Source organism: Poecile atricapillus, chromosome 5, assembly GCF_030490865.1.
Source record: "Poecile atricapillus isolate bPoeAtr1 chromosome 5, bPoeAtr1.hap1, whole genome shotgun sequence".
Taxonomy (NCBI): domain Eukaryota; kingdom Metazoa; phylum Chordata; class Aves; order Passeriformes; family Paridae; genus Poecile; species Poecile atricapillus.
The window spans coordinates 31,007,943-31,022,337 of NC_081253.1; the positions used below are offsets into that span (position 1 = coordinate 31,007,943).

Below are 14,395 nucleotides of genomic sequence, written 5' to 3' on the forward strand. Positions count from 1 at the left end.
ATGAAACTGAAGCTTTCTTACTTCTAGGGATGCTTGTCTGCCAAGAAAGTTGGAGTTTGAACAGCACTGTGCCAGTCCCAGTTTTCCCCTTTTCTCAGATGTAGAGTAAGAAACAGAAAGCTGCTTAAAAGAATTCTGGTTAAGCATAATACTGTACTTCTCTGCCAGAGGTGTTGCAGGATGGAGTCACGTGCTGTTTCATTGGCAATGCACAGAAGAGTCTGGATCCTCAGGTAAAGGACCCTTGTGTCACATAGCCAAACTGTCCTTGCTCCAAGACCCACCCAGTCTGTACTCCAGATTACAAAATAAATAAGAAAATAGCCTGCCTGCACTGGTACAAACAAGTGCTTGCATTTTAAACAACTCATTCCTTGTTCCCTTCATTCATCTTTATAAGCTACAAATGCCACAACCTTTCTGCAGCCTTTAAAAAGTTTTAGAAATATCAGGATTAGAACATATCCTAAGCATATTTGTTACCAAGTAAAACACAAAAGGCCTCTACTTCCCCTGCACATTCTTGGATTTTTTTATAATCTTTCAAAGTGTGATTTAAAACCTCTAGTTTTTCTGCTTTATCTTCAGAGGCCAGTTCTTCTCAAAAGGTGATGTGGTCTAAAGCAGCTGATTCTGTCATTCTGTGACTCAACACATGCTGACACCCTGGAATGGTGTTCTTCATACAGCTTCCAAAGCTCACCCTGCCACAGCAGTACAAGGAAATAGTGACCAGAGATATCTCATCAGAGATGTTGTTACACAACAGCCTCACTGCTTCAGCTGGTGTCTGGCATGAGAAACTGTGGCAAAAGAACTCGCTTGTTTCCAAACTGCTAATAAAGTAAACAAAGTGCAAGGAGATTTCTTTGCTGTTTTAGTTGGGGAGGGCTGGTTTTTGGCAGAACTGTCATTTCAAGCTGAGTCATACAAGAGGCAGGATAGAGCAGACTGCTCTGTATCTATCACCTTGCTTCTTTCTTGGGGCTGTCCAGAGAAATGTTGATTTTCTGTTCCTGAACTCATAAAAGTCATTTTGAGGAAAACTTCTGCTGGATTCAAGAGATAGTTATACCCCTTTTGTTTTTAACTATTCCTTGACAATATCATGGGCCAAATTGCTTTTTGCATGGGAGGAAGATATTGCTGAATGACCATCTGTATGGAGATGTTGCTCTGGGATTTCCTCTCCAGTGTCCCTCTCTCAACGTGCTGATTCTGTGACTCAATTATATTTATGCTTCTGTCTTTTTAGTAGAGATCAACTTCTTTTTGCCATAAGCTGCAGAATTCAGATAATTCCTCCCCGATTAAGAGTAATCACTGTCTGATCAGAACCTCCCTTTATTTTACTGGACTTCTAGTCAGACCTAAAAAATATTAGCTTCCAATCATTTTGGTGGTAATTGAAGCTCTTCAGTGCCTGACAGATCAAATCTTTTACTGAGGGTAACATTAGCATTAGAGCAGGATACAAAGTAAGAAGATGTTTCATCATAATCCAGTGCACACAATGCCATTTGGAGGGACCATTGCATCATACTTCAGCTAGTCTGCATTATTGGTAAAATGCCTATGAGATTTTTCCGTCCCCTCTGTTCTTACATTACAATATTTTTTGGCACACCACCTTTTGTGCCATGTGGTGTCATGCTAAAAATAAGCAACAGGCTGCAGGAACTTCATTTGTGGCTATTTAGTTGTAGTGCTGGCATAAATTCTAACACTACTCTGCAGTAATATGATTTTGATGTGCTTCTTATCTTTAGAGTGAGTGATACCAAATTCTTGCATAAAGACTTGTATCTTAAACTAATTAACAATGGACATAAATTCAAGTTCTACTATGATTTAATTGATTCATTAGTTTCTTTAAACATTCATCCTGCTCATTCCTTGGGCAGTCAATGAAGACTTCTAGAGTCAGAATCCAAGTGTCAAGGTAAAGTTTGCAACACTTGACCACTTCCAATTGTATTCCATAAGAAGCTGGCCTAACATATTTCTAAAGAACAGAAATAGTTCAAGCTTAACATTACTAGGATCAGTTAAGTAAAAATACTAAAATACCACACAGGAATTTGCCAAATGTTTAAAAAAAATATATAAAAAAATATCATCCCCAAGGTGTAGCTCAAGACATACTTCTGCATTCCTGATTTTAGCTACAACCAGGAAGAGTTTATAACACTTGAGGGTTCTTTGAGACATTTTTTGCAGTAGCTCTGTCCTGGGAAGAATAAATAAAAAACTGGAAAAGTAATTGTGCAGAGATTTCCCAGATTTTACAACGAGTCTGACGGATCCAAAACATCGTGAAAGAGAGGTTCAGCTTTTGATCTGATAAGAGAAAGGGAACAAATGGAAATTGATAATTGTTAAAGCTTGGTCCACGTAGAACCTCATTTAAAACATTGAGCTATAACTACTTAATTAATGATGCTTTGAGCTTCTGGCATGATAAAACCTAAACACTGTGTGGGGAAAAATGTATGACTTTTGTTTTGCATTGTCTAAATTTGTAATTAAAACAATTTTTGGCAGGTAATTAAAATTTCAAGTGGGACATGATCCTTTCTTTCCCTTCAGCTCTGTGAGAGGGCTAACAGATTTATGCAATGCTGTTTCTGCGGTTTGCCTTGGAAGAGATCAGCCTGATTCAATGCTTCTCTCCTGAGGCTGAAGCAGATGGGAAATGTTACAATGGCAGTATAATACTTGTGGTAATATCATTTATATTTTCAGATACCTTGGACAAAGTCACCCCAATATAACTCCACAGCCATAATGAATTTACATCTGAGATGAGTAAAGCAGCAGGGGGGCAAATTCTACACTGGCCTAAGTCCCTGCACAATTTTATTGGTTTCCCTGTAATTTCAGAAGTTGGAAGTAAATGAAGGATTTGGTTCTTGCATTTCATATTCCAGCGAAGGATTAAAGTGCTCTGGCATACTGTCTAAAGAAAAGAATCATATCTTTGACTGCCAATAAATTAAGGGTATTTGTAATTCAGAAGGTTGTGGTGGGGTTCTGAATGCATGGAGCATCATTAACCTAGTTTCATCTGCAAAACAGTTCGTATTCATTCATTCCTTATTCCAGTTTGTACTAATTCACCCCACATCCATTTTGGACAGTTTGTTGGATATGGATGGCAGTATTTGAAATTCTTCTTAATCTGCCTCATAGAGGATATTAAATGGCTATTTGTACACTGGATACAACACTCTTATTGTCAAACTCCTAGGGCTACTAAAGTAAGTATTGTGAGGGTTTTCTCAGGGTACCAAAGACAACTTAATTTTGGAGACACTTTTAAATATCAAGTTCTATGTCTGGCCATTTTTCAAGCACAAAAACCTATGGATCTTCCTAACTAATTCCCTTGTGAGGTGAAAATTCACACTTTTGGTGCAATGAAGAGCCTGGAAGCAGAGAGGTGGCTTTACACTAACATCAGAGGTCAGCAGCCTTGCTACTGAAGTGGCTGCCTGAGTCCTGGCACACATTTAGTTCTCCCTGCTCTGTGCAGCAACAACCCCAGCTGGCACAGGGTGAGAATAAACAGCACCACATAGCCCAGGAGGGCTGGAACATCTGCAGCAGACACAACCCCATCCAGCACAGTTTATCTGCTTCAGCCCTTAAAAGGTATGAGTGGAAGAGCTGGAGCCAGAGAACACCTGAAAAATGAAAAGGCCCTGTACAATTCACTTATTCACTTTTTTTTTTGTTCTTCACTGAAAGACATTTACAGAAATCTTTCTCTCTTCAGCTGCTCTGAAATAATCAGTAGGACTTGAAAACCTCTCTTCTTTCTCCCCCCCCCTCCATTTTTTGTTCATACAAAAAAAGAGGGAGCTACAAAGAGGACCACCCTGCCAACAGCTAAGCCACCAACAGCCTTAGAATATTGTGCAAAGAATCTTCAAAATGTCTGAGCAGATTTCAATTACTCTTTTCAAAGATTTTCAATTCCCACTACACAGCCCATTGTTTGCTTTCACTAGGACATTCTTCTCTTAAACAGCTGGCACGAAATGACTACTGCTCTGCAGGGAAACAAGCAAGCACCATACAGTAGATTTAAAGACAAAAAGAGAGAAGATGTAGGTGGTTGTTTTTTTTTTTTTAAAGAGGCTCTCATGAACATAAAAGTGTTTTCCAAGAAAATATGAATCGTATTTTTGCTGCTTATAGCTGAAGGAAAGCATGGGGGATGTAGTTTTTTCTCCTTTGATGCTCAGCATGGCTATTACAGTGAACATCAAAGGAACAATGAGCAATGCTTCCCATATTTCCCATTAACTGTTCAGAAGAGCAATTAGTTCTGTCTCGACTGTTTGAAAAGAAAGATGCAATTTTTTTCTTGCTTATTTTCCTGTAAGGAAATGGAAATAAGGAAAAGAGAAGCAGCAGCACAAAGGGAAAGAAGAGAGAGAAAAAGATGTTTGCTGCAGACAGTCTTCTAATGCACTGACTGGTGACTGGGTGTGAACTGCAGGGAGCTTCAGTGGGAACTGAATTTGTCCGGGAGTTTTCCAAGAACTGCCAGAGCTGAATTGCTGTGAGAAGTATTTTCCAGACACAGATCATCCTTTCATATCTACAGCTGCAAACTGTGCCTGGGATGCTCCTGTGATTCTGCTGCCCTTTGCAGAGCTGGAGTTGGGAATGAAGAGGTGCCTGAAGCTGCCCTGGCAGCCCACGAAAGGTTTGCACTCAGGAGGAAAGGTTTCACCTGATGAGAGAGCAGAGGTGCCTGTGCCTCCCTCCAGGGTGGGATGCACAGTGACTTGAAAGAAATCCAGCAGCAGACAGGGATGTGTCTCCAGTGGCTGTGGACAGCTTTGCATTTTGCTGAAGGCCAAACTCTGCTAAAATCTTAAAACTATAAGTCACATCCCTCATTTCTTGACTGTAATTAGTGTGCTCCTTTAGCTGTGGGAGAAGGCCTAGGCTTTCAAAACAAAAAAACACATTCAGCCTTGAAATATATACATTTTCATTACCCTCACATTCTTTCTGTTCAAAGTCCTGGGCATGCTTTCTCCTCCCTGGCAGACATATCTTCATGGAGTACTTGTGTGAATCAAAGCAAGACAAAAAGGTGCAGATATTGTTTAAGGAGGAACCATTTTCATTCTCATTCTGATAGTTCATGTTTAAATGAAGGGTTTGATGTAAATGGGGGGAAATGGAAGTAGTCTCTGAGCTAATCTGAAAGGAATCTCCTCTGCTAAACTAAACAAAGCCAGAAGTCCCAGAGCTGAAGTTTATCCAAACTAAAGCCAACAAACGGTTGTTGTTGGAGGGGGTTATATCATGTTTTCCATTGTCATGTTGACATGAAACAGGCAGAGGCTTCCACTTTGCAAATTCAGAGACAAGATTGCCCCTGAAGTGAAAATAAATAAAGAGAAGCAGTGGCTGGAAGTAGGTTAAGTTTCCTCAAATCAAAATTCAAAGAACCCTTCCTATGAAAGAGAAGATGAAAAAAAGTAATGACTACTCGAAACTATAAATGAAAAATATAATGTACTATATTGCTGTGTGAAAGATGAGCTACTCTGCAGCCAATAGTGGATCTCATTGCTCCTTGCACACTTCCAGCATTAAGACAGAGTCAGCAGACCTCTCCAGCTCTCTCTTGTACTTACAGAAGAGACTTTCTGATTCCTGTAATTCATAATTTTTTACTGCCTGTGGAGATTCCTTCTTGATTAACCATAGAAGCAATGCAAGGGTTAATATTTGAACTTTTTTTATACAGTCTCAAAGTCATGTGAGAAATATTAATAGCATGGTCACCATATATAAATACATAAATCTTATTTACCTGAAACAAAATCTGACAGTGCTGGATGGAGAAAATTCAGGAAATTCTGTGGAATTCCTTAGAGATTTTTCCAGTGACTAAACACCTCTTGTCAGGGAAGCCAAAGAGAGGACAGAAAGGAAAGCTTCTCAAACCCTGTGCATCAAAAGATTCAATGGAAGAAAAAAAAACCCCTAGAGAAGCAGCTGTCCTGCAGCAGTCACCAAGGCTGTGGGAAGCCACCAGCAGCAAGCCACTGCACAGGACCTCTGCCACAGGGACCCCACTGCCGTGACAAGCATGGCCCCAGAGAGCCAGCCCTCCAGGAGGAACCCACGGCATCCCCTGGGCTGCAGACAGGCAGCACACTGAGGTCAGGGGCTGCAGCATTCTCTGCACCCAGCCACGCTGCCCTCAGCAGCCTGACCTGAAGATACACAAGTAAAATAACACTTCTTGTACCCCTCCTGGAGCAGGAATCACATCTGTGCCCAGTTCCTCTTCTGTACAAGGTGTATTACTGTGGATATGTAGAAGGAGGGATAGGCTGGTAAATTATTGCAGCAGGTAAATGATGACACTAAAAGTTTTGTTCTGTTTAGGGTTGAAGGTTATTTATCATCTGCCAAAAACCCAAAATCAGAATTTCTCAAAATGAGAGACAATTGGCGGTAGATACTGAGCTCTAAACCATGTTAAAGTCATGTAATCTACAATTTTCCAGGCTACAACATGGAAAATGAGTTAACAGTAGTAATGTTGAATCAGAACAGATTTTATTATACCTTTCTATAGTCTGTTTTATTTTTTTGGGTGCTGACAAGAATAAATTGAACTATGCTCCATCATATCAAACTGCAATGATGTAGGACTCTAATCCAGTTACTTTAAGACCATAAGAACCCCTATTTGTTAACAACATATTAACATTTGTTAATATGTCTTTGCTATTGCCAACAATTTCCCTTTTCTTAACTGAGATCTTTTGCCCAATTTCTTAAACAAGCATGACTAAAGGACGGCATAATCTGGAGTATTAATGGTATGACCATTGCACTAATATCTAATTCTGTGAGCTTTGAGAAGTTATTACTCCAAACCAACAAATTAAATCTTGCAAGTCTTACAGCAGCTGTGGCTTGTGCTCTTCAGCAGACTAGGAAACTACCACAGAAACATCAAGAGCGATACGGTGCTCCAGGTGCCCGCTAGCCTGGGAAAGTGCACTTTGTCACTGTTTGCCCTTCATGGTAGGCTGAACCTTTCAACTCTGAAGAGGTTGCTTTTAACCCCAAATGCTAAATGCTGCTCTGCATTATTCCTGTTACCAGGCCTTTGCATGCTGTCCCTATTAGGGGTCAGGTATGTCCCATTTTCTGCAGATTTCTGTTTAAAACAAGGTGTGAACAACTTAGCACATAACTTGGACAATGACTAATGGAACAGTGTCAGTTTGGTTTCTCAGCAGCCTGTGGAACAAAAAAGGGATAGTAATTCCCTCCTTTCTTTTTCCTGAGTTGTATTAATTACAAGTCTCCCCCACCTGTTATGTAAGGCTGGCATCAGCAGAGTTTTCAAGTGACACCTGGCTGCCTATTTCAAACCTCAACACTTTGGCAGAAGCTGGAAGAGGAAATAGGATCCGCTTGTAATCTGCAGCACTAAGAGGAGAGCAAACGTAATGACTCTGACTGAGGCATCAACAGTGAGGTTTGTGCCAGCAACAACACCCTTCTACCTCTGCCTCTTTCCCCTGCAATAAGGCAGTGAATGTTTCCAACTCCAACTCTTCTTTCAGAAAAATCAGTCTATGTAGATTTGGTGATTTGGTCTCTAGTCAAAAACAAATCTGGAAAATAATGAAAATGTTATATAATAGTCTAATTTTCCTAAGGCTAATCTGTTCCAAGGATGTGTGATATAAAATGTGTTTATGAAATTTGTCATATTTCCAAGAACATATATATAATGCTTAGAGTGGGTGGATTCCCCAGGCTTTCATTTAGCATGATATTTCCAGACCAGAAAGGAATGTTTCAATTTTCCTAAGTATAACCATGTCTCCCGTGTGCTTGGTAAAAAATAGTTAGGAAAAATGGAAGGAGAGGAGTAGACCCCTGATATTTCATTACTTCACATAGTCCAGGTTACTCATGATAGTTAATTATCTCTTGGCACACAGACGTGCATCATCTGGTTTTACTGTCAGAACTCTGGAGGGGAACTTTTCTGTGTTACCAAAACCTTTAAGCAGAGATAGTTCTGACTGTTGTTAGCATTAGCCTTAAACTGGAAATTTATCAACAAAGAGCACATGTGTGCAGTGTTCCATACAGCTAACTGCTAAACATGACAGTCTGGCAGTCTCACAAATAAACTATATCTGTGCAGTATCTATCCACTTCACATGCTATCTAATCCTTCCCAGTTAATAAAAAAAGAAAGTAAAATGGCTAAATCAGCTGTTTACAAGTTTTCCTAAAATATCACTCTTTTCTCAGGGATCAGAAGTTGTTTCTTAGCAGGAAAAGTCATTTGTATGCTGCCTCTTGAAGCCTACATGTAATGGTTGTAGATAATTTTAAAACTGCAATTTGCAACTGAAAGTAATATGAAAGGTCAATAAGTCTTGTCAGAGAGACTTTAGCATTCAGCCATTACCTCAGAAATGAGTTTCCTGACCAAACATCCAAGATAATACTTGCATTACAAGGAAAATACTAAATTACCCTAGAGCAAAAAATTATTTGGAATAATAATGAAGGGTTTCTGGCATTGTTGTCACACTGCTTTCAGAGCAGTAGTTTTCCTAACGACTTCAGCAAAGTTCCTCAAGGACTGGGGTGTACCTACGAGTCCCGCTCTGGCTGACTGAGGTGTCCTTTAAACATCACAAATACAGCTGAGACAAGCACAAATCCACCTGACTTCCCTTTTGGCACTGATGTGAGGGTGCTATGGAAACTGCCAAACACCTCCAGTCTGTCTAGCTAACACTTATGCTGTCTTCTGGAAGTAGCTGTCATGACTGCCTCTACAAACTCAAGATAAAAGGGATGAATGCAGGCTGCAATGCTTAGCAAATGCTTTCACAGGTTGTGCTTGCTGGGTGGAGAATGGATTTCTTTCCTAAAGAAGCATTCTAGTATCTTACACTTCTGAGTAGTTTAATATGCAGGATGTAAAGGTGCCTCCGAAGGGGGGAACCGAAGATACATTGCTGGAATCTGAATCATTTGTCATGTCCAAAGTGCTGGCTTCGTGTCCTGTCAGCCATCAGGGGGCACCTTATCTTGGACATAGATAGGGCTTGAAAGCCCTGACACACATCAGAAAACCTGGATTGTGTCAAGGTGGTTTCGCCTCCAGGCTGAAAACTCCCTGGTGGGTTACAAGGACATACAGCTTTTGGTCATGGAACTCAGAATATTCCTTGTTGCACGGTATACAGATGCCAAACTCTAGAAGAGGTTTAGCCTGAGGCTGCAATGAAATCTCCATTCCAAGATATTACAGCAAGACAAAGAAACACATAGCCCAAGGGTACATCTGACTACCCTAAACTCCGTGTATACTGAGCAGTTTCCTTAATATCTTGCCAAGTCTTGTCTCCTGGCAGGCTTTCCCAAGGAAAATTTTATATTGACTTACATTTGATACTAACCATATAAACATTTTTCTTGACAAGAGAGAGCATTTCAGCATGTCTGGAAATTCTCTTTTCAGTTGTGGAAAATTTGGTTTCGCAGTCCATTCCCTGCCCTGCACATGAATTAGTGATACAAATAATCAACTCCTTCTATTACTGTTTTCTGTGAGAAAACCATATTCAAATATGTGGAAAGAAACATTCCAAGGCAAGGAGAGAATCCAATTTTTTAAGGGATAACTAGTGATTTATCAGTCTCTCTGTGTAACCTTATCCCTGTAAATAGTATGGAAGTTAGCCCAGTAAGGAAATGTTACAACACCATGAAACAGGAATGTGGCAAAGAAATGAGAATACTCACTCACACTTCATTTGTGTATTGTTCTTCTACCCAAAATTTACCATTTATTGAGTCAAATATATGTTGCACCTCAGAAATGTCCAAGGATATGACTAGAGTGAGGGAAGGAGACCTGGCACTCAGGAGGGGTTTGTTTATGGAGAGAAATAAAATTGATGTTCCTTCTCTTTATATTGGATGGTCTCTTAGTGCTTATACCTCTGATGGCAGACACAGGTATATAAAAGAACACTTACTGCATGTTAAATTTAAACAATATATATATTGTCTGCTGCTGTAAGCAGAGAAAACTCACAGCTCTCATTTGCTCAAATTTTATAATCACTGTGTTTTATAATATCTACTGAAGATTATTGGAGAGAGAGTTTGTATAGGGCAAAGCAGAAACAGAAAAGGATCAGTTCACAGTAAATTCTGTTTGCTCTCTACAGAATATCTTTGTATGCATTGGTTGGGGTTTTTTTTTGATAGACACTTAGGCTTAGGCTGGGTCTGTGCTAGGTGAGGGAAGCTGGTGCTGCAGAGCCTGTTGCCTGATTTGCTCATGCACAGATATTTCTGAGCTCCAAGTGCTCCAGTTCCAACAGGCTGCTCCTGGTGGACTCTCACTCACCCCTCGGCAGATGTGTCCAGGTATGGAGAGACAGATGGGTTTACCAGGGACTGGCTCAAGGAATCATTTTCATGATGTGTCATACAGAGTAGTGTAGGGTGTGATTTTTAAGGCATTTGGCTTTCCTTTACAGCACTACAGTTTCTTTGGCTGCTGCTTATCTAGTTAATTGTAAGGTTATTCCTTGCCTCTGTGTAGGAATAAAGAAATAATTTACTGATCTTTCACATTTACAGGAGAGAAAAGTGTTTTATCTTAAGGAAGGTCTGGTTTACAATGTCTGGCAAGCAGGAACTGAGCACATCCAAAAAAGGTCAGCTGTACTTGTGGAATGACATCTGTTTAACTTAAATACTCATACCACACTTATCTTCACTGTAGGCTGAATTTTTGTATACAAAGTACTTCTCTCCCGTTGAATTCCATGTTCACTTGGTTTTTGGTGTTCTTGCTCTCTGTAAACACGGACCCACACACTCGCATGGACTCCACATACCATCAACTGCTAATCAGTCTCGTGAGGGGCTGAAACAGCCTGCAGATTCCTGATTCAAACTATCACAGCTAAGGGAATTCATTTACCCTCCTGTTCTATGCCAAAGTAAAAATTCTGTAAGCTGACATATTTTCATATATCACTCTTAAAAACTCCTTCAACAAAACCGTTCAGAATTGTAAGGCTTTTTTTTTCTGCACACAAACTTCTGAAAGAAACCCCTACACTGCCAGTGTAAGACAAACAAATACAAAGGAGAATTCCAAATAAAACAGCTGGAAGCAAAGACTTATTCCTTATGACAAAGAGCTTCCAGGCAGCACGGAGCTAACAGTTAAAATGTTATTCCAAGAGTTAAAAGAAATAGCTTAGAACTTCTCCAGTGTCTGTAGCAGGAAAACAAGTAAGAACAAGAACAAATGCAGCCAAGGCAGACAGCACTGTACAGTCCTTCTAACTTTAAAGAAAGCAAAGCAAAGAGAAACCTTTGGGATGATACTGCAAATCCCTGCAGCTTTCAGCTTCACCATTAAATATCTAACTGCTGAATTAGTGAAGGAAAAGTGTTCTGGTGAGATTCGTGCATACACATTTCTTACAAGCTACTAAAATTATTGGTAAAAATAAAAATAAAATAAAAACATGAAATCATAAGAAGCTTGAATTACTCACCGACTTGTTGTGCCAAAATAACTGAGGGTTGAAACACGGCAAGAATGAGCAAAGTTACTTTTTGCACAAAGCTCATCATGTCTAAATATTAGACATGAGACTCTCTGTGCAAAAATAAAAATGGGGGGGGGAAGAAAAAAATCTATTCAAAATAGCAACATCGGTTGTTCCCTGCCCTTCCAGCACCGGGCCATGTACAGAACTCAGCCACAAGCATTCCCCAGCTTTGGCCTTAAATAGGAAAAAAATTGGCTTACTTTTCTTTTCCACCCCCTTTACTGAAACATGAGAAGAAGACCCATCCCCTAACAGTAAATGAATGATTAATATTTCTCTTGGCTTTACAGAAGACTAAAGTCAACTAAACAAGATACACAGCACATCTGGAACTTTTGTGTGCATACGAAATGCATGCTGACACTGTATATGAACAGTTAGTGCGAACTTCGTGTGACATAAATACATGTGGAAAAAAAAGCCCCATGCCAAAGCCCCTGGGGTAAAGCATTTTTTCATGTTAATTAGGAGTCAATGGGGAAAACCCAAAGAGGACTTTTAATTTGTAGTGCTCTCTAACAAAGATAAAAGGTAAGCAGTGATGTAGCTGCACAGACTGAAAGAATCCCAGAAGTGGAGGATCAAACCTGGGTATTTCTGCTGATGAGCAGAATTAATGAAAGGAAGGACTGATCACACTTCTGTTCCAGTGCTTTTCTCACCATTTCCACCTCAAAACATGATTTTCTGTTACCTGGGGAGAAAGCAAATATTAAAAAAAAATATGAAGAGAACAAGATTTCAAATCACAAGCATCAATCTCTTAAACTAAATCTTTTCATGTAATTCAGTTTGATGCTGTCATTACATTTGAAAGGAATGCAGAACATTTTTCATCTGTTTGCTCCTCAAACAAGAGGGTAGAGAGGACAAAAAAAATAAAAAGTAAAGAAGTCTTGAGACTACTAATGCCTTTTAAACCTAGTTATTTCTTTATTCCACACAAAACTTTACTGAGAATAAGATCAGAACACACAAACTTGTTTTCCAAATCAGATGATTTGAGCAGGTTTTGTTATGAATCTAGTTTTGCTGGGAATGTAGCCTCAAGAAACCCCAAAGTGAATGCAGAAAGCTGTCACAGTGGACATCTCTGCTAAAACAATGATCAAACCAATTGCTGCTCTCAGTCAATCAACCTGATCCAGGTCATGTCCTGCAGAAGTGCTCATTCATTTGTTCTCAAGCGTTGCTGAGATTACAGAGACCCAGGGAATCATCCCTCCTCTCAATAATTTGTGGGTGCTATGAACTGTCATCCAAAAAAGAGCCCAGTATCTTTGTATGCATCACAAAATAAGAACAACCTGAAGTTTAATCTAGTAGGTATTGGCTCTCATTTCAAAATCTATTTGACTGAAATAAATTCACACTTAAACTGAAACACTCTCTTCCTCTGGGGTCACCTGAGGTGGAGTAGGTTGAAGCAAGTATGAAGGGGACTTAAATAATTTGATGTCCGTTTAACATATCCTGAGCGCCTCTTCTGTGTCTTAAATATTTATAAGGTATGAATACCTTGATACATTCCAAAGAAATCACACACCACATTTTTCCCTGAATCTCTCAATATTCCATGCTATATCTATTTCATTGGCAGAGCTATTTCCTGCAGATCTGGGTTTTCATATCCAGGATCATATCACTTAACAGGTTAGGTTATTTGATTTATAGTGTTCAAATAGCTACAATCAACTGATAACCAGTTCCTGTTGAGCCATCCTAGAACATAAATCAACAAGCTTCAAAGTTTTATGCCAGGGCCTATAAGGTTTTCTCCTCTTCTGTAGTCATGCTCAAAACATAAGATAGAACAAGAAATAAATCCAAGAACCTGGATTTGTTTGTCTCTCTTCAATAGAAATGTACCAACAGAACAAACCCTGGACAAAATCCATTCTCAGCTATAGAAAGAGAATGATACTGCATTATCAAGATTGCATGCAGGTCGATTTTCTGTAATAATGCCTACATATTTATCAGAATAATGTTTTAATTTTTATGAAGCCTAATGACTTACTTGGTAAGTGCTCATATTTGAGGAAAAAAGAATAATTCTTTCAAGGTCTTTGAGTTAAAGACAATTTCACATTGAGTTCTACAAATTTTTAGCTTGTTTGACCACAATAAACATTTCTCTAAATTTCTTAAATCTAACCTTTAAAAAAATATAACACCCTTGCTGACTCTCTTATTTTCACTAATGTTCACTTTCAATTTTTACACTAAAACATTTGTCTGAGTAAAATTTATATTCTAACTCTTCTAGATTGCCCACCTTAGATATTATGCTATTCTACAGATAGATTATGAACCCAAATTTATCTATAACACCTACTATTTGCCATAGGCATGGGAGTATCAACATGTGTGCTTGAATTTGTACAGAAATGAATCCTATGCTTCTGTATAGAAGCATAAACCATATCTCTTGATGATTACATCCCATAACAACAATAACCCTTCCTTGGGTTCTGCAGTGAATTTGCTGTGGGTCAAGGAAAAACGCACAGCAATGCTCAGCTAAATTAAAATTCCTCATCACTGCTACCTTTGAATAATAGTGATTGTAGAATTGATTTTATAATTCTAGTGTAAAACTCTCTGGCAATTGCCACTTACTGTCACATGTCCATTCCTTTTGAGCAGCATTCACCATTTTACTTGCATGGTCTGAAGAGGCTGTGCAACATTCCTTGAAAATCCTCTGCACATTTTATATTCAA

The 14,395-nt window shown here is 39.2% G+C and overlaps 1 protein-coding gene across 1 annotated transcript in view; it reads right to left on the reverse strand.

Moving 5' to 3' along the window:
* The window catches only part of COL3A1 (collagen type III alpha 1 chain), a 48,997-nt gene extending 37,169 nt beyond the window's left edge, over positions 1-11,828 (reverse strand). Inside the window, exon 1 of the mRNA XM_058839831.1 lies at positions 11,613-11,828. Within this exon, the coding sequence (XP_058695814.1) occupies positions 11,613-11,691 (79 nt within the window). The 5' untranslated portion in view covers positions 11,692-11,828. The remainder of the gene's footprint in view (positions 1-11,612) is intronic.
* Positions 11,829-14,395: the final 2,567 nt, after the last annotated feature.